A 26,645-nucleotide genomic window follows, 5' to 3' on the forward strand; every position below is an offset into this window, starting at 1 on the left:
ATTCTACACAGGGGTGCAAAGGGGGAAATGCTGCTTGGAAATGGGGGTGCTGGGAGGTACTAAAGTCTTCCCCATCCCACCCCTCGGCGCTTGCATCGTGCTCACTTGAAATGCACTCAGCTACAGCTGGGTGACTGGAATTCACTGTCCGACGTGGCTACGTGGCGCCCACCCTTTGAACATGGTGGGGTGGAAGGGTGACAGTGCAGCTGAGGGTGGTCTTGTGAGACGAGCAGTCTCCAGAAAGTCTCCCCTACATAGGGGGTCAATGGCCCGCTCCTGCAGTGGCCTGACAATGACTCAGGAGGAGTAACTCTGGGTGCTAAAACAGAACTCAGACCAGCACAGAGACAGCCGGCCCCTGAAGCTCACCCCCACCACCCAGCAAGGCGAGCGGCTGCCCCAGCCTCTCCTGGGGCACCTTTCTTGCCTCCACCCAGGCTGCCTGGGGCCCTCCGTGTTCAGTGTGTGTGAGCGGCCCAGTGATTGGACTCGCCGCACCCTCTAGGGAGACAGGGGTAGAAAAGAACCGCAAGGGAGCTTCCTCAAACCATAGACCACACCCTGCCCGGCCCCCAGTTGACTAAGTGTTTCTGCTGCTGCGTGAGGTCAAATCCTCTGGCAAGTGACAGGAAGTTGGAAGGTAGCAACAGCTCCTCTTTGATAGCACACCCAAAGAACCGAGTGCTTTGCTATTATTTTGAAGACAGCATGAAGAGAAGATCTCAGAAGCGGGGCCTCTGATATTTAATACAAAAGAAAGAGTGGAATTTTTCTTCATTGGTAAGTACATTTACTATCATCTTACTATGGGACAGCTTGGGAGAACTAGGTACCAGCAACCTGACTGATTTTTAAACAAACATAGCATCCCCACTACCTCCAGGACGCATCCTTGCCCTCCAAGGAGGCTCTGGGGTTTCATCTCCATGGGAGGCTCTGGCTTCCCAACACATTTGGAGAATCACCACGAGAATCGTGGCCCATTATTTTTAAATTTCCTAGATAGTAGAAAATGTTATTTTTGTGGCCCAAATTTTAGTTTCTCCAATCAGTGAAATTCTGGTTAATAAGTCTCTTCAACTTAATCTTGATAAAAACAGACTGTGGCTAGTAAGAAAATCTGGGGTGGCTGGAACACTAGCTTCAGGGTTGTCCCCAAAGAGGGGATAGACCCAAGCATCTTCTGGACAGCATTGAACTCTGTCTACGGCATCAGCCCGAGAGGGTGACAGTGGGGCACAGCAATCATTTTCATTTCCCAATTTTGATATATTTACTGGGAAAAAAACCCCAGCCTCTTCATTTTACAGTAAATGATTTACATCAGTAACATTTACAGTGTGTCTTTGTTTTTCCTCCCTTTTTACTGATAGATTTTTGTGTTGATTGAGAACTTCTACTCCTTTATGACATGTTATTTGAGTAGTGGTGTTTAATAATTGAGATACTTTTTTTCCTGTGTTACTGTGTTAGGAAAGAAGTTGTTTTATAACTTAAGCACTGCCTCAGACGAAGGACACCCTCGCGGGTTCCTCTGCATTTCTTGGTATGCTCAGAAGAGAATCTGGACTTTCACGGGTGGGCTAGTGATATTGAGGGTTCTTCTAGTTCTGTGTGTGTCTAACAAAGTCATAACCACACCTATTTAGCAGAAAGCCATTTCATGGAAGCGCTATGGTTGGTTCTCAGAACAGCACAAGGCATGGTCACCACCTCCTCACAGGGGTCCCTGACTTGCTTTTCCTCAGGGTCACACCCTGGCTGACAAGTCACCCAGGTTAAGTTCCCCAGCTTATTTTCGGCAGGCAACTCGGGAGTTTACAACCCACAGTAGGCAGGCCTTCCTTCCTGGATGACTTGTATTTTTTTCTTTTTCAGGTTGTGAAAATAAATCCACAACCTTTGGAGAGCCAGGAACACTATCCAAACTCTCATCAGCGTGTTTTGTAAACCTCAGTGGAGAATCCTCTACGTGGGGCAGTTGGATTGTCTTCAGCCCTGCCTGCTTCATACTTGGGAGGTGCCCAGGTCTAAATTGTTGGCTTCCATCTCTCACCTAAGCCAATGGATTACACACAAGTATGCAAGTGTTTATACCTCAATTTCTTGGTGCTGTCTGGTGTTTGCTACTCCTGTTCAGGTAAGCAACTTTCAGGAACTTAACTGAGTACACTGCTACAGGGTTCAGTGTTCTTTGTGCTGTTTCCCTCCATCACCCTGTAAGCAGGAGGGGACCTTCAGGGTGTTTTCAGTACATTTTAAGGATGAGAAAACTGTGTCCAAAGAGGTTAAAGAACTTGCTTATGGTCACATAGCAAGTTAGAGGCCAAGTTAACTCAAGAATCCAGGTCTTAAAGGAAGGGTGGGACAATGTCATTTTAACAAAAGTATAAAGCCAATTCCGAAGGAAACAACTAGATGCTCATTTACATTTTGTGATGTGAGAAGGGAGAAGGACATTGGTCTTGGGGTCCAGTTCCCAAACTCCATTTCCTTGACACCACTCAGCCGGAGTGCTCTGCTTCTAAAGTTGAATGATGATGAGCTTTCTAGTTTGAGGGGGAGGAAGGAGGAAGGGGTTAGGAATATAATCTTCTGGATGTCAAACTTTTCTCTTGATATTTATTCTTATGCTTTGGGTGCTTGATATCCTTTTTCAACACCGACATCTGACATTAAGTGGTATCAGACTTAGCACAAAATTATATTTTTAGTTATTTTTAATTTGATGCATAGTATTTCATATGTGTCCTGCAAATAATATTTTCACTTCTAGAGGCTTTTGTTCCAGCTCTGGTGGTCTTAAGGCTGCTGAACTTGCGGGACTGCCAAGAAGGGTGGGGCTCCTCCTGCTGGCAGGATGGTTCTGGTTTTTTTTAAAGTCATAAAACAAAAGATGCGCCTCCTATGGAGTAGCATACCTCCTGGTTTCCCTAAAATAGAGAGGAGGCTTGGGCTCCAGCGTGGTTTCCCAGTCTGTAAAGACCCTACTATCCAAGATCTTTGTCTTAAAAGCTGCTCACTGGAGCCTTGCCTGGGATGTCTGAGGTGTGGAGAGTTGGCAGAGGGAAGGGAAGAGGAGCTGGAAGCACACAGATTACTTGTCTGCCATGATGGTCGTTTTCATTTTTCTGTCCAGAGTCGTAAAGTTTTCTGTTATCCCCTGTTGCAGAAACAAGGGAACCATGGCTTAAGTTTCACAATTTGTACATCAGATTTTGTATATATTTGAAGGTTATATTATGTTCCCAGCACTTACAATTTTCTTTTGAGAAGTTGAGGAAGTGCTTCCAAACTAGTCTTCTGGAGAGTCTGAATGAATTGAAAATATTTAGAAGGAAATTTGTACAGGCTCTCCAGAACTGAGAGAGAGGATAATAAAAAAGAGAAAGAAAACATAAAAGGAAAATTAAAACCCAGGCTTTAGCAATTGTACCAGAAAAATTAGGGGGGTCAGAGGTAAATAGAAGGAGATGATCTTTGAGCTAAAGAAAGATGTTTAGGAAAGCACCTTGTGCTACTGCTACATGCAGATTTTATTGCTGCTGTGACAGAGTCAAGGAACCAATCCATGAGCTCCTTATGTCTGAACACCTACTGTGTGCCCGGTGGGCTTAGGATTCCCGCCCTTAAAGAGGTTTGCATATGTAAGTTGGGGAAGGCAAAACTAACCCACATAAAATAAGCAATGAGATGGGAAGTGCTTTGTTCTGACTGAAAGAGCCAAAAATCTGGGAAAAGAGGGACCAGGTTGGGCTGGAGCAGTGGGGGCTTTATGGATGTGGATGGGTGGTGGACAGAGACTTCTGGGGGGGCAACGGCCTGGGCAAAGGCACAAAGGTGAGGATGAGTCTGGCACAGGTGTTCATTCTTCTGTTTAATCATTAACTCAACAAATATTGAGCATCTCCTATATACAAGAGATTTTTCTTGGTCCCAGGGACAAATTGTGAGCAAAATGGACATGGCCCTTGCCTCCATGGAATTTATAGTCATTGAGAGGAAGAAGAAAAGTAACCCAATAGTCACTCAAATGAATGTGTGACCAACAAACAGAGAGAAGTGCTTTGAAGGCAAGGTACAGGCCTGTCAGAGGAAGTGCCCTCTTCCCCTGCCAGCGAGGAGGGAAGTGAGCTGGGGGAAGACGGAAGGATAGGTCCAGACTGGGCAGGAGCAGGGGCCAGACCCCACAGGGCTTGGGCACCTAGGTCAGGAATCTGCATGCTGTGTGGAGAGCGCTGGGGAGCAAGAAGGGCTCTGCAGGGGAGTGGCATGGTCTGCCCCAGTGCTGCTCATGCTTTAATTACACATGCCAATCACCTCGGGGTTTTGCTAAATTACAGTTTCTAGCCCAGGGGATTTTTTTTTTTAGTGATGTGAAACTATTTCATGTAATACTGTAATGATGGATATAAGTCATTATAAATTTGTGCAAACCCACAGAATGTACAACACCAAGAGTGATGAACAATAGCATAAACTATGGACTTTGGTTGATAATGATGCATCAACGTAGGTTCATCGATTGTAACAAGTGTACCACTGTTGTCAGAATGCTACCAGTAAAGGGGTCCCATGAGTGACGATTTTTGCCATCATTACCCTGAGAAGAGCTGTTCAAGTCCCTAAGCAGTTTTGGTTAGAAACAGGGTCTTGCTCTATGCCCAGGCTGGAGTGCAGGGGTATGATCATATCTCACTGTAACCTTGAACTTCTGGGCTCAAGAGATCCTCCTGCCACAGCCTCCCAAGTAGCTGGAACTACAGGCATACAACACCATACCCAGCTAATTTATTTTTTTACTTTTTGTAGAGATGGAGGTCTCACTATGCTGCCCAGGCTGGTCTTGAACTCCTGGCCTCAAGCGATCTCCAGCTTCAGCCCCCCAAATTGCTGGGACTACAGGCATGAGCCACCATGCCTGGACCCCTGAGCATTTTAAGGATATAAATACTACTCAGAGAGAGAAAAAAAGTAAGGATCGTATTATACAGAGTATGAGAGCTGGGTCTTAAAAGAAGACAAAGTCAGGAGCGACATAACAATCAGGTGACAAGTCTCAAATCTGCTGGCTGCTAGAGAGCAGATACACCTTATCCTCCTTGTGTGGTTAGCACCCGGCCTAGGGCCACACCAGCCCTGTCATTGCTGGTTCACTTAATCACATGCTTAGAAGAATTGTCCAGAAAGGTCATTTCCATGGGAAGGGGGTGCACAAACCATCAACTGTAAAATCTTCAGGTGATGAGACAATAGGTGAATTTTATATTTTTCCTTATTTTTCTATTCTTTCAAAATTTAATGTATGTTTCTTTTATAGCCAGGGAAAATGTTTATTTAAAGCATACTTAAGTCCTCAGTGATGTCATGTATGTCAGGTCGCTGGGTGAGTTTTCAGATGCTGTGCTGCCTGCTTCTCTCCGTCGTCCACTGGGAGAAGTGGTGAACAGGGCTCAGGCCCCCCACCCGGCAGCCCCTCTGACTGCTGCTGGGGTTGGACTCAGCGGAAGTGCCCTGGGGAGGCCGCTGCATCCACACTGCCTCCATCCTACATGGAGAGGTTAGGGAAGATTCATATCTTCCTAGACTGGGTTCTTTTTCCCTGCATGTTTTATTTGCAATGACATAAAACTCACAATTTTAAAGTGTACAATTCAGTGGTTTTTAGTGTATTCACAATGTAAAACCACCAGTACTATTTAATTCCAGCACATTTCCATCACCCCAAAAAGAAACACCATGCCCATGAGCAGCCACCCCCATTTTCTCCCACCCCCATCTCCTGGTAATCACTAAGCTACTTTCTGTCTCTAGGAATTTGTCTCTGGACATTTCTTATAATATGTGACGTTTTGTGCCCTTTTTTCTCTGTGTATTATGTCTTCAAGTTTCACCCATGTTGTAGTATGTATTGTACTTCATTCATTTTTATGGCCAGATAATATTCTCTTGTAGATTGAGTTCTTGAGAGGTGCATTATTTCTCTAAAACTTGTGGTTTCTATACTTGTTGGTAAATCCTCTCGCAGATTTAGCACTTGGGAGTCGAAGTGGTCAGGGCAGGGGGTGGCCGAGGGGTCAGGAGAGGCAGGGGTGTGGACAGCACTGTGAGTGTCCCCAACGTGCCACACAGGTGGGCAGTGTACACGCATTCATCAGGAGAGGTGAGCAGCATCACCTTTTATCTCTGTCTTCTCTCCCCCTCTTCTCTCATGCCTCTGCCCCTTTGTACTGCTGTTGGCGTGAATGCACGACGGGCACCCCTGCCAGCTATGGGCACTCAACTCAGTCCAAGCGTCAGCCAGTTACCGTGGTGGTGCTGGTCCCATCCTGGGTGTGGTGCAACAAAGTAGGCTGCTGTGCATGAGAATGACCCTATCAAAAATCTGTATGGCACTCTATGGTTAACAAGCACTTCCCGTCTGGGTTCATATGATCCCTGTGATAATTATGTGTAGAAGGGAAGATAGGTGCCTGAGTCTGTTTAGTGCTGCTATCACAGAATACCTAAGATTAGGTAACTTATAAAGAACGGAGATTTATTTCTTATAGTTCTAGAGGCTGGGAAGTCCAAGGTCGAGGGGTTTGCATCTGGTGAGGGCCTTCTTGCTGCACCAACCTGTGGCAGAAGGTGGAAGGGCAAGGGAACATGTGCAAGAGAGTAGGAAGGGGGTGGAACTCATCCTTTGTAAGGAAGCTACTTCTGCCATAAGAAACTCACTCCCAAGATAACGGCATTAATCCATTCCTGTGGGCAGAGCCCTCCTGTCCTAATCACTTCTTAAATGTTCTACCTCTCAACACTGTTTCGTTGGAGATTAAGTTTCTAACACGTGAACTTTGGGGAACACAGTCGAATTATAGCAATAGGATTATGCCCATTTTATAGAAATCGCACCTGAGGCCCAAAGAGGTTAACCAACTCGTTCAAGATTATGATTCTCCTACGTAGCAGATGAGCCAGACCTCATCTCCTAATGCCTAGGCATGCAGCCAGCAAGTATTTATTGAGCACCTACTATGGGCCAGACCCTGTTCTAGACCCTGCAGATATGGCAATGAACAAATTGAACAAAGTCTCTGCTCTCATGGCCCCGTAAGTAATTATATATTATATATATTCATGTAAATAGAAATCACACTTGTAAAAGCATATGTCAGCTGGAGACAAGCTTGAAGAGAAATAAATCAGGGCAAGAGACTAAGGAGTAGCAGGATGGATGGGCTCAGGGAGAGTGGTGTGTTCAGGGAGAGTCAGAGAAGGCCTCTCTGACAAGGGGCCGCGAGAGCAGATGGCGGCAAAGCGAGACCTGGGCTGTGTGGGTCTCTGGGAAGGACGTTGTCCCTGCTGATGTCCCGGGTACCATGGAGGAGTTTCACATGCAGTGTTTTGTTTGACTCCTCACACCCCCTGTGTTAGGCAGGTGTTACCGTGACCATTTGTAAGATGGCAAAGCAAGCTCAGAAATTTAACCGGGTTTTAGACGGTACTGCTGAGATTTCTGGGAAATGACTATCCCCTCCGGAGTCACTGGGGCAGACAACACCCTTCAGAGATGTTTCAGCTACTTTCCGTCCCTGTGTAGTGGAACCCCCGCGTATGGAAGCCGGGTCCCTGTGGGAATTCCCAAATCACCAGGAAGATTTTAGGTTCCTCTTTTTAGTCGGGTTCTTCCTCAGCAGCAGTGTCTGGTGAGAAGCGGACTTCAGAGAGGAACATCAAGCAGCCCATTGATGGTGTGCTGTGACCTTTAGAGAGACACCCACACTTTTCCTCACATGGCTGGACAAAAACTCCTCAGGAACAGTCACTGAAATTAGTTAGCTTCTCTTTCAGTTACGATTTCTCCTTTGCAAACGTCACCACATGTCAAAATCTGTTCAAAACATTGGGTTATTTGGGGGCAGAAACAAACAGTTCAGTGGGGAAAACCTCTATTATTTGGGGCCCCAGAGGAATGGGCCCCATTCTTGCTTTCTCTGTCTGGCCCAGATCAAGCCCAGACTCCTATGTATTTGACATAGTCCCTGAGTGAGATGAAAGGAACCAGAGGGCAGGACTTGGTGGCAGGAAGAGGGAGAGAGAAAAAAGGAAACTCTCACAGAAGACCTTCTATGTCCTTGGGACTTTTCTATTCATTTCATTTAATTGAAGTTTATTTTCCAGTGATCCTGGGGGGTAGATATCATACTCATTTTACAGATAAGGAAACAGATTAATCAGCAAGTGGCTGAGCTGGGACCAGACGCCAAGTCATCAGAAATGCATATTCCATGCTCCTTTTACATATCCTTTTGCTTTCCTTGTATCCCTAAGAGTGTCTGGGTTGTAGCTTGATCTTTGGCTATTATAACTTCACTTTGATATATGCTCCCTTCAGATATATCCTTTCATTTCTGCCCCCTCAGTTTCATTTATATTCCTTAAAGCAGCGACTGGCCACATTCTGAGTTACCTCACCTTGCGATGCAAATGCCCACCAGCAAAAACCCCTCTTCCTCAGTGCTGTGGCTGGGCCATAACCAGTCTGACAGAGGCCTGAGAACAGCTGGTGAGAGGGAAAGGTGCTAGTGCCCCACGATCCTGCTGCGCAAGACGAGAGAGGACCTGGCAATGAGGTCCGTGGACATGGGCCTCCCTGCAGGGATTTCTGTGGCTCAAGGTGGTACTGGGCAAGGAAGACACAGCAGGAGAGGACTGGGTGGGGAGGCGCTGGGGCCAAAGAGGGTGTGCTTTTAGGTCCTACACAGCATGGGAAGAGTGACTAAGCCTTCTGAACCAAAAATCAAAAACATAGTCTGATAAGGAATTTTAGTGCTGTTGATGAGTAAACACTCCCTCCCTTATTCTTCCTCTCGACTGCAGAATCATAGGCACTTGGGGCCGGGGTGGTGGCTCCTGCCTATAATCCTAGCACTCTGGGAGGTGGAAGCGGGAGGATCACTTGAGCTTGGGAGTTCAAGACCATCCTGAGCAAGAGTGAGACCCAGTCTCTACTAAAAACAGTAAAAAAAAAAAAAATAGCTGGCTGTTGTGGCACATGCCTGTAGTCCCAGCTACTGGGGAGGCTGAGGCAGGAGGATCACTTGAGCCCAGGAGTTTGAGGTTGCTGTGAGCTAGGCTGATGCCACGGCACTCTAGCCTGGCTGACAGAGTGAGACTCTGTCTCAAAAAAAAAAAAAAAAAAAAGGAAAAAGAAATTCAGCCATAGGCAATTGGAATCTTAGGTCTACCTGCCCTGCCCTTGGCTTCCTGAACTTCTCAAAGTCTCAGTTGCCTCATCTGTAAAATGGGGATAATAATACATATCTCATGGGCTTGTTAGGGGGGTTAAGTGAAATAGCACTTGTTCCCCTCCATAGAGCAGCCATAGAGGAAGCAAAAAAGAAGAAGGTGACAGATGGTATGAAGAATGATTCAACACTGGGCATCTAGACAGAGTGGGGCAGCAACACCTCAGCCTCCACCATCACTCTCCCCAGTACACTGGTCAGGGCTGGCTTTTCTTGGGAATAGCATTATGCTAGATAAGGCAAATAAGAAATAAGAGGACTAAAAATTGCCTGGTTTGAGAAAAGGCTCATATTGATTCCAAATCCTGCATGCCACTGGAAAATCCTCAAGAAAAATGAAGGCGGGGGGTGGTGGTGGTTATATTATAGTGATTTGTCCATGAATCTGATTTTAGTGATATGCCTTTTTTTTTTTTTTTTTTTTGAGACAGAGTGTCACTTTGTTGCCCGGGCTAGAGTGAGTGCCGTGGCATCAGCCTAGCTCACAGCAACCTCAAACTCCTGGGCTTAAGCGATCCTACTGCCTCAGCCTCCCAAGTAGCTGGGACTACAGGCATGCGGCACCATGCCCGGCTAAATTTTTCTATATATATTTTTAGTTGGCCAGATAATTTCTTTCTATTTTTAGTAGAGACGGGGTCTCGCTGTTGCTCAGGCTGGTCTCGAACTCCTGATCTCGAGTGATCCTCCCGCCTCGGCCTCCGAGAGTGCTAGGATTACAGGCATGAGCCACCGTGCCTGGCCTGATTTTAGGGATATGTCTTAATTGTTTTGAAAGCCAAATTTATTTGTTTATGCAGTCATATTTACTTTTTCTAAACAATGACTTCTAAAACCTGTAAAAAGCATTGGAGGTGCAACTGCTATAAGTTCCTCAAAAAGTTAAAAATAGAACTACCATGTGACCCCAAAATTCCACTTTGGGTATATATATCCAAAAGAATTGAAAGCAGGGTTTTGAAGAGATATTTGCACACTCATTATCCTTAATATATCATTACTATTTCTTAAAAAGGAAGGAAGTCTTTTCATATGCTACAACATACTTAAACCTTGAGTGCATTATGCTCAGTCAAATAAGCCCACCATAAAAACGCAAATACTGTATGATTATACTGTTTGAGGTATCTAAAGTCAAATTCAGGCCAGGTGTGGTGGCTCACACCTGTAATCCTCATACTTTGGGAGGCCGAGGCAGGAGGATCACTTGAGGCCAGGAGTTTGAGACCAGCCTGGGCAACATAGCAAGACCTGTCTCTACAAAAAAAAAAAAAATTATCCAGGTGTGGTGGCATACTCTTGTAGTCCTAGCTATTTGGGAGGCTGAGGCAGGAGGATTGCTTGAGCCTAGGAATTTGAGGCTATCATGAGCTATGATTGTGCTACTGTACTCCAGCTTAGGCAACAGAGTGAGACCCAATCTCAGAAAAGTAAATAAAGTCAAATTCATAGAAACAAACAGCAGAATGGCAATTACCAGAGGCTGAGGGGAGGATCAAGGGGCAGTTGTTTGATGGGCATAGACTTTCAGATTTGTTAAATGAAAAGTTCTGGAGATGTGTTTCACAAAAACGAGAATATTTAACACTACTGAACTATACACTTAAAAATGGTTAAGATGGCAAATTTTATGTTGTGGTTTTTTTTTTACCACAATGAAAAAGATGAAGGGAGGATAAAAAGCACTGGGGACCAAGAAAAATCAAACTGGATTCTCTGATCATGCTTAGTCACTAGATACAACCCCCTGAGTTCTGTTACTGCCAAGTCTGGATTCCTGCTCATGCAGGAATCGTGTTTAATAAATGTAAAATCTTCTCCTGTTTGCCTCTCCTTAGGTGTTAGCCAGGTGATCAAGGCAGTGAAAGAAATGGCAATAATGTCCTGTGACTACAACATTTCTGCCAAAGAACTGGCAAGAGTTCGCATCTACTGGCAAAAGGAGAATGATATGGTGCTGAGTGTCACACCTGGGTCAACGGAAGTGTGGCCCAAGTACAAGAACCGGACCGTGATTGACATCACCAATAACCTCTCCATCATGATCCTGGATCTGCGCCTGTCCGACATGGGCAAATATACTTGTGTCGTTCAGAAGCTTGAAAAAGGGTCTTACAAACGGGAACACCTGACTTCGGTGACTTTATCAATCAGAGGTTGGTGGGATTTTCTGATTTACTCTAGGCCAGCAGGTTCTTAATGCCCTAAAGCACATGCCTATTGATTTAGGTGGAAATTTTACCAAAGGGGGATGTACTTCTCTTCATTTCTTAGGGTTCAGTCTCTAGTTTTACAATAAACCCTAACTGATTTCTCAGGAGGTCCTAGAAATACCTACTAATGTGTATTTCTTGTACTTTGACAACCCCCCTATGACAATCATCCTGGGGCACTGTTTTGACCTAAAGAGCCTCAGAATCACCAGGTGACATCTTTGGTGTGATGTAGCCGTACTATCCACTGCACTTGATCCAGTAATGTATGCCAGTGAAAGTATGTTGAAAAGGTAAAAGAGCGATGCAGGCATAAATCTTTTCAAGTAGTATTTGAATGTCTCTTACTATGGCTATTTGACTGTCCTGTTTTCAAAGTGACAATTTACTTATTGCATATTTGAAGCTCTCATCTAACAGTCACTCCTGCAAAGTTAGATTTTAGAGAATTGGATGCATAACTTTGAAGAAAACTAATTCACAAACCAAAGCCCTGTTTATACACCTACCATAATGGGCAAGCATTTCTCATGTTGGGAGGGAAGGAGCCTTGCTTTAGTCACAGGTGGTCGTACTAGAGGATACTGATGGAGCCCAGCCCTTGTGCAGGTACAGCCCCGGGCCATTCTCTCACTCCTGAAATTCAGACCCATTTCTTTTTCTTCCTGGGCGTTGAGCCTTTGGTGAAAAACAAACCTTTTACTTAATAAAACATAATGATTAACCTTGATAACTGATAATGTCAGCAGATCCTTAGTGAATCCCTCACTGTCCCTGCTTTGGTCCTTAACTATGAATCTTTACCTGTAGCATCCAGACACACCTAACACTTAGGGGATAAGCGAAAGTTACGTGGAACTATCTTAAACTCCACTCTGTGTTTTCTCTTACTCAAGGATATAGCAAATGATTATATGGTAATGTGATTTGAGGGATACTAAGAAGCCTACCTCTTCCAAAATTTTCATCTGCATTAATTTCTGAAATTCTCATCATTATAGCTATTTCTGTTAGTTTCAGCATTTTTCCCATACAAGGTCCCTGTTTAAAATGAAAATGTGTGGGCACCTTTTTGGCCTCCACCCATCTGCTCAAAATAAACAAACATTTTGCTACAAAAAAAAAAAAAAAGAAAGAAAGAAAAGAAAATGTATTACCTGGGGGAAGTGGCACCACAAGCATATTAGCCTGTATTAGTTCATTACGTTAGGTACATAGTCCTCCAACACTGCAGTCCCCAGCGTCTGGGCCATAGACCCAGAGGTACTGGTCAGTGGCCTGTTAGGAACTGGCCGGCACAGCAAGAGGTGGGCGGAGGGAAGCTTTATCTTTATTTATAGCTGCTCCCCATCCCTCACCATTCCTGCCTGCACCGCCCCCCCTCCGACCCCGAGTCCATGGAAAAATAGTCTTCTACGAAACTGGTCCCTGGAGCAAAAAAGGTTGGGGACCGCTGTGAGAAATAGACTCAGGTCACGTAAATTTTGGTAGAAAGATAAAGAAGAAAATCCAAGAGGAAGAAGAGAAAATGTTTCAGGGAGGGCAGGCCCTCATAGCAGATGAGGGAAACCAAGGACAATTAAGGGGTAACATGAGATTGCTGGGGTCCTCAAAGGGGTGGGGGCACAAAAGTTAGGTAAGGGAGAACTCACCTGCTTAATTTTCCCGTTGGAAACTGAGTCAATTAAAAGCAGTGCTTCTCAAATGCTAATATGCCTGTGGATCCCTTGGGGATCTTGTTAAAATGCAGATTTAAATTCAGCAAGTCTGGGCTTTGGATCTGAGATTCTGCACTTCTAAGAAGCTCCCACATGATGCCTGTGCTACTGCTGAGGACCACAGTTTGAGAAGCAAGGAATTAAACAAGCTCTTATTTGGCCAGAGTGGCCAACTGTCCTCTTTTGCCCAGGACCGAGGGGTTTCCTTGGGACACAAGATTTTCAGTGCTAAAACTGGGAAAGTCTCAGGCAAATAGGACTAGTTGGTTACCTTACATTTGCCTAAGATTGTAAAATGATAATATAATATCAGCATAGCAGTATATGAAAACCTCCTTTAACCTGCACATTTGAGAATTAGCTATATTAGTTAACAAATTAACCAGGTTAATGAATTTTTAACTTTCTAAAACATGTGCACCTCTTCCTCTCATAAATCATTCTTACCCTTCCCCATTAAGAGTGGTGAAAACATCATGGGTTAACTGATTAAAATGAAATACAAAAGACAGTCTTGCAAGCCCCTGGGAGTGGTTACCCTAAACAGATCACTTTATAGAAAGGACGGGAGACAGGCCTGAGGCTGTTCTCAGCCCAGTGAGACCTTGACAAGATGATTTTTAATATGATTCCTGGTATGTGTGACATTCTTGTAGTTTATTTCTTAGAAAAGCAGAGCACAGAAATGAACACGAATCGTTATTTAGATTTGTTCTTCCTGGTTATAACATGACATATTGGTGTTATAAGAAACAATGGGAATATCATTGATGTCAGCTGCTAGTGTAATGATTTGGTCTTATAGGATAGTTTAACAAGTAGGAGATAATGCCAACTAAAAATGGCTCAAGAACATGTCAAACTTCATTTAGGGACAAGGTTCTTTAAGAAAACACTAGCCAAATCCAGGTTTTTCCCTTTCCTGGCAATTACAATCATTTGTCATGACTTCCCCCTTTCCTCATTATTCCTGGTGCCACCAGGCATTCCTAGAAGCCTTCACCTGGCAACCTGATTTAAATGAGGGGACTCATCTAAGAGAGGACAAATTTAGGACCTACCTAAATCTATCACCTGACTTCCTATGTGTCAGGCTCTGTGCTAAGTGATTTATATTAATGACGTCAGTTCATTCTTACAACCCTGGAAGGCAGGTATTATCCCATCTTGTAGATGAGCAAATTAAGACTAGTGGTTAAGTCATTGGCCCAGGGTCACAAGGCAGAACTGGTTCTAAAACCTGCTCTTGATGGCCACTGTGCTGTACAACATCTCTGTGGGTCTCTCTGGAATGAGGTATGGGGGCATTGAATCCTCACATTCATGCTGAGAAGTTAAATCCTTTAAGAATAAGTTAGGAAGAAGGTAGGGGAGCCTTCTCCTACGTTCTCTGCAGTCATTTCCCTATACTTTGCTTTGTGTGCACTTTAGTATCTGATGGGGATTCAAATCCACAAATGAGAAGGTGCCTCAAGTACCTTGGAAGAATGCTAGGAAGCCTCTCTGCCCTTTTAAGCATATCAAAACAGCAAGGGAACCAGTAAAGTGTAGTGCCTGAAATTATAGGCTCAATGTTGTACAGTTTGGACGCAGGTTTTTCTGAGCATAAGGGTACTTTTTAACAAGCAAGGGAATATTAAACACAAATTTAGGGTAGTGGTTACTGCAGGTGAGGAGAAAGAAAGGGACAGGACAGGTGAGACCATACAGGTAGATTGACCTAAGTTACGGGTCAGTGTTCTGAGCCTCAAGCTGGATGGTGGGTTCACAGGTGTTCATTATAGTTTAAATAGATAAAAGGGAAGAGAGCCACTTGTTTACCTCAAGTTTGAGGAAGAAAGGAAAGGAAGGAAAGAAAAGGCCATGAAAAGACAGGCTCTGGTGTCAGCCAAGGACTTGAATTCTGCCACTGCTGGTTATGATTTCTCTAAACCTTAGTTTGATTATTTATAAAATGGAAATTATATTAGGTTAAATCATATTAAGTTACCTTTTTTGATCTACAGCCTACCTCCTAGGGTTGTTGTGAATACAAAATGAGGTACTGTCCAGACCTAAGAAACAAGAGCTCAATAAACACCTATTATTTTTCTCTTCATCTCTTACAATTGCAAGTACTTATGGCAACACTTATTCACAATAACCTACTTCTCCTTTCTCTAAGAAGTACCCTCCTATCTCTACCAAAAGTGGTAAAGAATTGATATAGCCAACTCAAATCAAAGTTATTCTTTGGATTATACATATAACTATTAGTGATTTATGGGAAGTTGCAATTACATCTCATTTTATTATTCTCATTAAATAAAGCTGGATAATTTATTAAGAATATAAACCCACACACACAGAGATATGTAAATATGTGTAATTATATCCTTATTCTTTCTTTAGCTTACTTCCCTAAACCTAGTATAACTGCCTCTGAAACGCCATCTTCTAACATTAGAAGAATAACTTGCTCAACCTCTGGAGGTTTTCCAGAGCCTCATCTCTCCTGGTTGGAAAATGAAAAGGAATTAAATGCCATCAACACAACAGTTTCCCAAGATCCTGAAACTAAGCTCTACACTGTTAGCAGTGAGCTGGATTTCAATGTGACAAGCAACCACAGCTTCGTGTGTCTCATCAAGTATGGAGATTTAACAGTGTCACAGACCTACAGCTGGCAAACAGGTAAGTGATACTGTTCTGGGGGTTTCTACTGTGTAGAATCTGAAAAGAAAATACAGTCATGTGCTGTTTAAGGATGGGGCTATGTTCTGGGAAATGCGTCACGAGGCGATTTTGTCATGGGAACATCATAGAGTGCACTTATGCAAACCTAGATAGCACAGCCCACTACACACCTAGGCTGTATGGTAGAACCTATTGCTCCTAGGCTACCAACCTGAACAGCATGGTACTGTACTGAATACTGGAGGCAGTGGTAACAGTTTTAACTCAATTTTACCATTGTGTATCTAAATATACCTAAACATAGAAAGGGTACAGTAAAAATATGGTATTATAATCTTATGGGAACACCATCATATATGTGGTGTGTCATTGATCAAAATGTCGTTATGCTGTGTATGACTATAACTCAGGCAGATGCATTTTGGAATTGTCATATTGACTTTGATAGTATTGATGTAGTAGTATTTTTAGACACAACAAGTGCTATAGTGACTTATTAAAGTCACTATATTAAAGGAGTGGTGATACTGTTACTAGACTAATTTTATTTCCTTTTAATAAACATTCTAAATTTTATACATCCTAACAACTGCTATCCATCAAGTAGCCATCTTAGAAAGTTACTGTAACAATATTGTTGTTATTGAAAGCACTAAAATTTGTCCCTTCTTTGGAATTGCCCTCAGGGCTTTGGTACTTTGTTTTAGGACACCTTCCCCATGGTCCCAGGGTATCAAATCATTATCTTTTGTGGGTGGTTGTGCTTTTTAAGAACTATTCATGGCCAGGAGTGGTGGCTCACGCCTGTAATCCGAGCACTCTGGGAGGCCGAGGCGGGTGGATTGCTTGAGGTCAGGAGTTCGAGACCAGGCTGAGCAAGAGCCAGACTCCGTCTCTACTAAAAATAGAAAGAAATTATATGGACAACTAAAAATATATATTGAAAAAATTAGCCGGGCATGGTGGTGCATGCCTGTAGTCCCAGCTACTTGGGAGACTGAGGCAGGAGGATCACTTGAGCCCAGGAGTTTGAGGTTGCTGTGAGCTAGGCTGATGCCACGGCACTCTAGCTTGGGCAACAGAGTGAGACTGTGTCTCAAAAAAAAGAACTACTCATTTATTCCAAACCAAGTCTGGTAAATAGGCAGAGGCAAGCTCTTTGAGGACGTTGCCTGAAAAAAGAGGTCATTTTTTGGCAAATACTTTGCCCTACAGGTAGTGAACTTATAGAACTCTTTTTCCCCAAGAAGTGAAATCATCTGAAAATATACAATAAAAAAGTTAGGTTTACATAAATACATGCATGTTAAGCCCATAATGGGTTATTATAGGAGAACTCAGATACTTGAAATACTGGCCTAACTTGCATGGAAGACCACCAGGCCTCTCCCCCAACCCCCAGTTCCACTCCCAAAGATAGGTTTTGTGACTGCATAGGAGGAAACAATACACCGAGTTTGTTATACAGTGGTGCATAAATATATATTATTATATATAATATATATTGTATATGTCTTATATCTTCCTCTTTACTTGTAGTTGGGAAGGTATTTTAGATGGTCTAGTAGTTCATGCTAGTATATGATTTACTCTAGATCTGTTAATTTTAAGGTAGATTCTTTCATTTTTTTTTCTCAATGGGTAATGAGATAAAATTTCCTGGGAAAATATAAATATAAACCAAATTTTGACATGATTTTTTTATACTCACTTCAAACTCATAACTCTCAATTAATCTTTTATGTATTTTAATAAAATTAGTTAAATGAGGCTTGAATCATATAGTAAGAATAGTTCATTAATTCAGGCTTTATTTTTACTTTATTGATATATCACTATTTAACCAATTTTAGATTATTCTAATTAAAGGTGGGGAGTAGTACAGAGATAAATCAGTAATAGTAGCTTGAATCGTGTTTTACTTTGGACATTATTTAGACTTGGAATGTGGATATATGTGACTTTCTAAGACCGGGGTTGGCAAAATTTTCTGAGAAGAACCAGACAGTAAATAATTTTAGGCTTTGTACTCATACGGTCTCTGTTGCAACTCATTTCTGCTGTTGTAGCACACAAAAGCAGCCCTAGTCAAGACATAAATGAATGACATTGCTGTGTCCCAACAAAATTTTATTTTTAAAACAGGTGGTAGGCCAGGTTTGGCCCATGTACTGTGGTTTGCCAATTTATAGGTTTTGTTTTTGTGGCAGGAGAGCTTTAGTGTATAAATGCTTCAAATCTCCTTAATTGGAATGCAGGCATTATTTAGAGTAGGATTCAAAAGCAAATAATGGATTTATGGGTAGTCAAGGGCTGTTTGCACAAACAAATACACATTAGGTGTATAGTTCATAGAAATGTTACTGGTCACTGTGAGTAAAGCTTTGCTGTATAAATACTTGGGTTGGAAAAAAACTTCAAATTTGTTAATTAAACAGATTGGGTATATGATTCTTTTAGGTTAGGCCTGCCAAATTTGTTAACCCCTGATAAACTGGAAGGAGGTAAATGGGGAGTGGCACTCTCGGTATCTAATAAGCTACCTGTGCAGATGCCCTCGCACAGCTGTGCACTCTGGATTCTGCGTCTGCCTCGCACCAGGTTTCTAACAGGCATCACGGCAGAGCTGGCTTGCTGCTACTGGCGCATCTTTTCCCTCACATATTAACATGATCTCTAGACTGAATGAGGTTCGCAGATGGGTGTGGAGTGGCCTCTGAGAAGAACTAATGAGTGAGCCAAAGCCTATGACTTCTAGACTCCCAGGATAACAGCAAAGGCTTCTTTGTTATTCTGTGTGTCATTCTGATCTGTAGAGGCCAACCCTGGTAATCACCGGATGTCTCAACGCAATCGGGTGTTCTAGAGAAAAAGGAAAAGGCAACTGTCCCTTGTCTTTAAGTGGTGGGTGCACTGTGATTAAATATGCATTTTAGAATGATTACTGTGACAGAAATGTGGAGGAGTTATTAGGGCCTAGGAAACCTGAGGCAATGAGACCAGTCTGCAGGCTACTAAGTGGAAGATGAGAAAAACTCAACTAAGGTAGTTGCTGCAAGAGATTCGGGGAAAAGCAGTAAATTCCAGAGGTATACTGAATATAGACTAGAAAGTACGTGGGAGCCTACTGGGAAGTGAGCCCAAAGAAAACACCTCACTCTTGTTTAGGTAACTAAATGGTGTTGCCATTCACTGAAATGGGAGAATATGGGTGGTAGGTAGGCTCTGGAAAGAATATAGTGAGTTCAGTTGTAAACAGGTGGAGATGCTGGCATCCCACCATCTAGTCAGCAGCTGGAACTACAAATCTGCAGCTCAGAATGAGACCAGAAATACAATATACAGATTTAAAAATCAGATGGCATTTCAAGCCTTGGCTGTACCCGGGCCAGTAAGAAGAGAATGGGACCACAGATAGAATCATGCGGACAACATTTAAAGGACCAGAAGAGCAAGAAAAACCTATAAGGAAAACTGAGTGCAACAAACAGAAACAGCAGGATGTGGTATTATAAAAGTCCAAGGAGGAGAAGCTTCCAAGAGGCCAGATGCTGATGAGAAGTCTAATAAGCTAAAGAACGAAATTTACCCACTAGGCTCGGTAATCAGAAAAATAAACACAAATTAGTAAATGTTTAATATTTATTTGTAAGCCATTTCAGAGAAGCCAGAAGAGGATGGGCTGCTACTATTCTTTCAGTTTGTGTCCCTGCCCTTTCTCCAGATGTGCTAACTATTCCTCAAAGAGGTTGAAGAATAAATGGTGTAGCTGTTGCTCCTGATGAAGAGGGATGGATGGCAGTGTCACATACACCACCTTTCTCCTCCCCACCCACATCGTTCCTTATGTCCCCCTTGTGTTCTCTGTGGGATTGAGACTGCAGCTGATTGCTAGACTGCAGGGCTCTCTTCCAGGATGGCTCCACCTAAGACCAAGCCACGTTTGCTCTGAGTTCTTTGCTGGGCCTCTTCTGTCCTTCCAGAAGCTCTAGGCTGTAAGTTGAAAAATGTGTATCTGAAAGTGAATGCAAAGTGGTTCTTGTAGCTTTAGGCAGCTACTGTGAGGTAGGAGGGTGTGTGCATGTGAAGAGAACATGTTAAGAGAAAAGGAGAAGGCATGACAGAGTTAGAAAAAAACATATGGTATATCTGGAACACAACATCAACTAATTATTAGTAATACATAGTAAAATCAGCTATAAAAATTAGATATGAAAACAAGATGTGTTTTAAAGTATCTCCTTAGAACTATCACGAGAGCAAACACACAACCTATAGAATGGGAGAAAATATTCCCATGTTACACATCCGATAAAGGGCTGATAACTAGAATCTATACAGAACTCAAGAAAATCAGTAAGAACAACCCTATCAAAAAGTGGGCAAAGGACACGAACAGAAACTTTTCAAAAGAAGATAGACTAATGGCCAAGAAACGTATGAAAAAATGCTCAACATCTCTAATCATCAAGGACATGCAAATCAAAACCACAATGAGGTATCACTTATTTCCAGTGTGAATGGCCTTTATCGAAAAGTCCTAAAACAATAAATGTTGGCATGGATGCAGAGAGATTGGAACACTCATACACTGCTGGTGGGACTGCAAACTAGGACATCCTCTGTGGAAAGTAATATGGAGATACCTCAAAGAGCTACAAGTAGAACTACCATTTGATCCAGCAATCCCATTACTGGGCATCTACCCAAAAGAACAAAAGATATTCTATAAAAAACACATCTGCACTTGAATGTTTATAGCAGCACAATTCACAATTGCAAAGATGTGGAAACAACCCAAGTGCCCGTCAATACATGAGTGGATTAATAAAATGTGATATATGTATACCACGGAGTTCTACTCAGCCACAAAAAACAATGGTGATCTAGCATCTCTTGTATTATCCTGGATAGAGATGGAGCCCATTCTACTAAGTGAAGTATCATAAGAATGGAAAAACAAGTACCACATGTACTCATTATCATATTGGTATTAACTGATCAACATTTAAGTGTACATATAGTAATAACATTCATCAGGTGTCGGGCAGATGGGTGGGGGCAGGAGGAGATGGGGATATTCACACCTAATGGGTGCTGTGCGCACCATCTGGGGGATGGACATGCTTGAAGCTCTGACTCAGGTGGGACAAAGGCAATAACCTAAACATTTGTACCCCAGTAATATGCTGAAATAAAATTTTAAAAAAGTATCTCCTTAGAATCGTTTTTATGCCAACTTAACACAGTAAAATGCAAAAGTTCAGACTGTCTTTTTCACATTTAATATCTGACTTCTGAATATTAGTTGCCCACAGTGTATGTCCTATTAAAGAATTAGGCAAGAAAAATGCTAGCAGCTGCATATTGGAGAGCTGACCAGGCAAAGACATAAAGAATACTCCACAGTTGCATCAATAGAAAAGGCATAGAATGGGTTTTCGGGCAGTGGGAAACACATTACAGCTGACATTATTCTTTTCCCTCCACAGCTAAGCAAGAGGATTTTCCTGATAATCCGCCCTCATTCCAGACCTCTACAATCCTGCTAGCAACAGGGATTTCCACGGCAGTAATCATCGCAGCAGTTGCAGTAATCATTGCAGTAATATGCTACCGTAAGTACAGTAAGTACTATCGTACTGTCATCAGTATCTCAATTCCCAGAGGCCAACCTCTATCAGCATCTCTTTGAGGTGCTGTGACAAGAGGTCACTGCCCTCAAGACACATTCTAGCTTAGTCCTTTTATTTTTCCCTAAATTGACATTTTTTTGAGACTCTGAGGTTTACTAACTAATTTGAAAACATTTCTGATGCTAAATGACATTCTAATCTTTGATTTGGAGTTGGAAGAAAGGTAGAATGACAAGATTTGGGGGGGGTCAAGAATAATTTTCTTGAAGGAGGGCGAGATGCACTAATAATGTTGAGAAACTACATGGCCATGTGCGAGTTTTACCAATTTTCAGTTCTTCACAATACATTTTTGGATGAAAGATCAGAAATGGTTGATGAAAGATGGCTAAGATATTTTACCCTACGAATTACATTTTTGGCCTTATATATATGTTGACCTCAATCTCTTCAATTAAATGAAAAGGAACTGCTAGGTCAGAGCTATAGCCATAATCACCATGAAGGGGTACCAGCCCTTTTCTGCAGTAGAAATCATGTATACTGAGCAAAGAAAACCGGAAGACCAACATTTGATTTTCCCAGGCTTCTGCGCGCACATACACACACACACACACACACACACACACACACACACACAAAAGGCCAAAGCTCCACGAAGTCACTAGAGACTCTGCTGTGAACAACTCATCTCATGGGTAGGATAGAGAGGTCTGGATGTTTCTGATACAAACTCTCCAGCCTTACCTCTCTAGTTCAGGGTTTCTCATCCTCAGCATTATTGGCATTTGGGGCAGATTGTAAGAGGTTCAGCAGCTTCCCTAATCTTTACTCACTCTATGCCCCAGTTGTGACAACCAAATATGCTTCCAAGCATTGCCAAAAGTCCCTGGGATGGAGAGAGCTGTAAATCACTCCTGGTTTGAGAACTACTACTCTTGCTAAAATATATGGGCATAAATTAAGGGAAACTCACCCATCATCTTTGTCATTTATGCTTGTCTCCAAGGATTTGCCCAAAGAAGGAGAAAGAGAAGGAATGAGGAGGGATTGGAAATGGAAAGGATGTCGCCTATCTTTATAGGATCTGCAGAAGCATCGGCTGAACAGATCGTCTGAAGGTTGCCTCCGTTAGCTCTTCTGTGCCAATGTGGGGTGCATGGGAGCATGTGGACCATGAGGCACAGTCGCCTTTGCCTCTCAGTACCAAATCTAAGCTCTTTTACCTCCTACCCCACCTTCTCAAAAACCTCATTCAGATTATTCTAAAGACACAAGATGCTTTGCATCTCTCTTTCTCCCCACCTGCAATTTACTTAACGTGCCTTTTCCCTCACTGTGCCAGTCTGCCACCTTGAAATGTCCTCTTGTCAACCAATTCAATGAGTTTCATTAGTTATAAAACACTACTTTGTGTTCATTTTGAAGTAATATTCCTGGGCTAACTTCTTGATCTGATCATCCCGTTTCCCTCAGTACTTATGGACACAGATTGGGGTCACTTTGTACTAACACAGTAACATCCTCATTGGTTTCTCTGCCTCTTATTGACAGACTCATTCTACTGAGCAATCACAGAGCCAAATTTCATAAAGAATTATTCTGCCATGTCATTTTCCCACTCAGAAACTCAGAAGAGACCCCAGTGCCTACAGTACAGGAAAAGCTTCAAAACTTTTAACTTTCCACATTCCAGCTGACCAGTCTAAACATCCTCAGTTCTTTCGATCGCTTTTCACATGCACATGCTAGATGTCAGTAAATGGAGACCAAGACTTTGGATTTGGTCTTAATGAGTCTACATATAATGGGATAACTACTGTCTGGGGTCTGGAATCTTCTTCCTGTTAAGAGAGCCTAACACGGCATTAACTTTTGTGACAGCCACATTGTTAACTTGATTGACTTTATGTTCTCCCAAAATCTTCAGGTCTTCTCATGTAAGAGAAAGTTTGGAACACTGGAATCCAAGAGACTGATATGAGGTCTCTTGATATGATATGAGGTCAGGGTAGTTATGGCCGTCCTCAACAGTTCAGCTTTGACTTGTGAAAGTTGAGGCACCTTGGGTTTACTTTCAGATGCCACATCTGACTTACATGCCTTCCCAGATTGCAGGCTTATTGAGAAGGGCAACCATTTGCCCCACACATAGAAAAGTGCCTTGGTTGTTTGGTGATGGCTGATGCTTAAGAAACATTTGCCTCATAAATGTAGTAAAAATTGTCAGACTAGTTCTCTCATAATTTAGCTCTCCCTTCATGTTCTTTAGCTATCAAGATTAATATGTACAAAGTTACCTGAAGTTGGGAATACCCCTGGCCTTGAGATAAAAAGTATAAAGATTTAAAATGTTTTCCTCCCTTGCTAATTTAGGGTTTGAAGTACTTATTTATTTATTTTGTTTTCTCAGGTCACACCTCCATTTGCATTTGATTTCTGGGAACTTCTTCTGATGGCCAGGATTACTGAGCCTTGCCCTTCACGTATCCTGTTCTCTAGGAGTTTCTTCACTTCAGTTGCTTTTCTGGAAGTCTCTAGAGGAATATGGTAGGCACAGAAGTAGCTCCAGTGACCTTGATCAAGGAGTTTTGAAACACAGAACTCTCGAGGTCTGGAAGAGACTTTAGTCTCATCGATGACAAAGGCACTGAGGCCCAAGGAGGTGGCTTGAATTATAAAGGCCAGAGCCAGAACCCAGATTTCTGGTGTTCTCTCCCTTCATCAGTTTGACTCTGGCCTGTTAACTGGTTGTGTGTGTGTGTGAGACATCTGTCAAAGTGCTTCTGGAGACAGAATTTGTCCAACATCAAGTCAACTTCAGAGACTTGATCTGATTTCCTAATGCAATTACTGAAGAAAAATATTATGTTGCTATTTTTAAAAGCCCAATGTAATGTGTGGGAAATATGATAATACATATATCTGCATGAAGATAGTGAAAATATTAATGGTGTTTAGCCAGTATTCCATTTTTGAGTGTGTTCTCCTTTGTTGTTCTCCCACTTTCCCATCAGGTGCAGGACAAAGTACAAGTATCCAAAACCAATTTCCTCTGACATGTAAGATGAGCGATTTACATACCTCAAAACAAGTCAGGTTGGAAAAGGATAGTCTAAAGATACAATCAACTGGTTCATATTGGACTAATAATCTCTTTAAATGGCTTTATGCTAGTTTGATTTCATAATAAAGTATTTATGAGAAAGTTTCTCGTTTAAAATGAGAGTTTTTTACTGGGCACATAGTAAGCAGTAGGCTACCTTCAAATGTCTGAGGTGATAAGAGCATTCCAGAGGGCCTCCTTAGATCCCTAACACTGCTTTTCCTCTTTGGTATTTCTGGATTTTTCTGACAGCAGAGAAATGAAAAGGCAGAAACAGCCAAGTGTTGTTTGTATGTTACTCATGACTTCTCCTTCTCTGAAACTGCCTTCCACAATTCACTGGACCAGGAGTGAACCCAACTTAAGCTGGGACATTCAGACATTCTCATCTGAAAATTGGGAGTTGGACAGCAAGACATGACCAAGTTTCTCAAATATGGATGGATTTAAAATATTTAATTTTGGTACCTATAAGGGAAAAAGATTCTACTACACAGTCTAAGAAACTTTTATGTAACACATTACATACCACCTTGGGTTTATTTTCAGAACTAAATCACACATAGGTAGTGAGTTTATAAGAATTCAGAACAGAAAAAGACCTCAAAAAATAATTAGCTATAAAACTCAACAGATAACACTATTATTTTATTTTATTTTATTTTATTTTTTTTGAGACAGAGTCTCACTCTGTTGCCTGGGCTATAGTGCCGTGGCATCAGCCTAGCTCACAGCAACCTCATACTCCTGGGCTGAAGCAATCCTTCTGCCTCAACCTCCTGAGTAGCTGGGACTACAGGCATACACCACCACACCTGGCTAATTTTTCTATTTTTTATAGAGAAGGCGTCTTGCTCTTGTTCACGCTGGTATTGAACTCCTGACCTCAAGCGAACCTTCCACCTCAGCCTCCCAAAGTGCTAGGATTACAGGCATGAACCACTGCACCTGGTCAGACAACACTGTTATTATATTAAAGTGTTTATAATTATTGTTACAATTGGTAAATATGTTAATATTATTTTTTCAAAGAGTATTTTATTATTCTAATAACTATTTCTGTAGTATACATAAAATTATTTTTAAAAGAAACTGTCTAGTTTTATTTCTAGTTAAAATATTTAACCTATATGTGGATGTGAATAAAACAATGAAGAGACTAATTCCCAATCTGTCAGCAATTTATGAATGGGATAATAAAGAAAAACATGCCTTATGGAGTGTGGTGGTAACATGTAAATCATGGTACCAATATACTGCTTCAAAGGTTCTTATATCCTTATAACTACTAATATTTATTATATAATACCCTGTGTGCCAGAACATTGTGCTAAATGCTTTATATGCACCATTTCATTTAATATCCATTTTGAGATGGACATTATTTCATTTGGCAGATGAGAAAACTGATACTTTAAGTAAAATGGCTTTGCTATATGTCACATAGCTGCTAAGTCACATGGCTGGGATCAAAGCCAGTGGTCTGTCTCTAGAGCCCAGGGTTTTAGCTACTACATCATGCTGCTTCACAAACATTGCTCTTGTGGAATAAAAGTATTCTCAGAGTAGGAAGAGAGAGGTCTAAGAACAACATAAAATACTAGCAGTTTTTTCCCCTTCATACACTTAACTCAGTAATTTTCTTCCTTCTCATTTAGTAACAGTTACAATCTGCAGGACAGCTTCCTTCATAGGCAGCAAGCTCCTGGAGTGGAGGGACTATGTGTCCATTCTAAGTAACTCCTGCATCCCTTCTCTGCCTTTTGGCTAAGGTCAAGTGTAGTCTAAGTAACTGCTGCATACAATTCCACAGATACTTTGTCAGCAGTACTAAGAGAAGAAACAAAGTTGGACTGTTTCTTTAATAATGCTGATCTACTTCCTTTTTGTTAAATTTGTATTTTATTCCAAATGGCACAGGAATCATCTTTGATTTTTATTAAAATCAAAACCAAACACATATTGAGGCCCATACGGCCTCCGGGACCCAAGGGCACACA

At 42.2% G+C, this 26,645-nt stretch overlaps 1 protein-coding gene across 4 annotated transcripts; it reads left to right on the forward strand.

The window, feature by feature from the left end:
* Nucleotides 1-631: 631 nt before the first annotated feature.
* CD80 (CD80 molecule) lies at nt 632-24,700 on the forward strand. Of its 4 annotated transcripts, none has more exons than XM_045540204.1 (7): nt 632-783; nt 1,882-2,143; nt 11,135-11,452; nt 15,619-15,900; nt 21,396-21,530; nt 22,549-22,660; nt 23,953-24,700. In XM_045540204.1, the coding sequence occupies exons 2-6, from the start codon at nt 2,068-2,070 to the stop codon at nt 22,656-22,658; spliced, it is 921 nt and encodes a 306-aa protein (XP_045396160.1). In that variant the 5' UTR covers nt 632-783; nt 1,882-2,067; the 3' UTR covers nt 22,659-22,660; nt 23,953-24,700. The 4 variants fall into 4 exon arrangements, with proteins under 4 accessions (XP_045396160.1, XP_045396161.1, XP_045396162.1 ...); XM_045540205.1 differs by having other exon boundaries at nt 21,396-21,521; XM_045540206.1 differs by lacking the exon at nt 22,549-22,660.
* The last annotated feature ends 1,945 nt before the right edge of the window (nt 24,701-26,645 follow it).

The sequence above is a fragment of the Lemur catta genome, chromosome 1 (genome assembly GCF_020740605.2).
Source record: "Lemur catta isolate mLemCat1 chromosome 1, mLemCat1.pri, whole genome shotgun sequence".
In the NCBI taxonomy this organism is placed as follows: Eukaryota; Metazoa; Chordata; class Mammalia; order Primates; family Lemuridae; genus Lemur; species Lemur catta.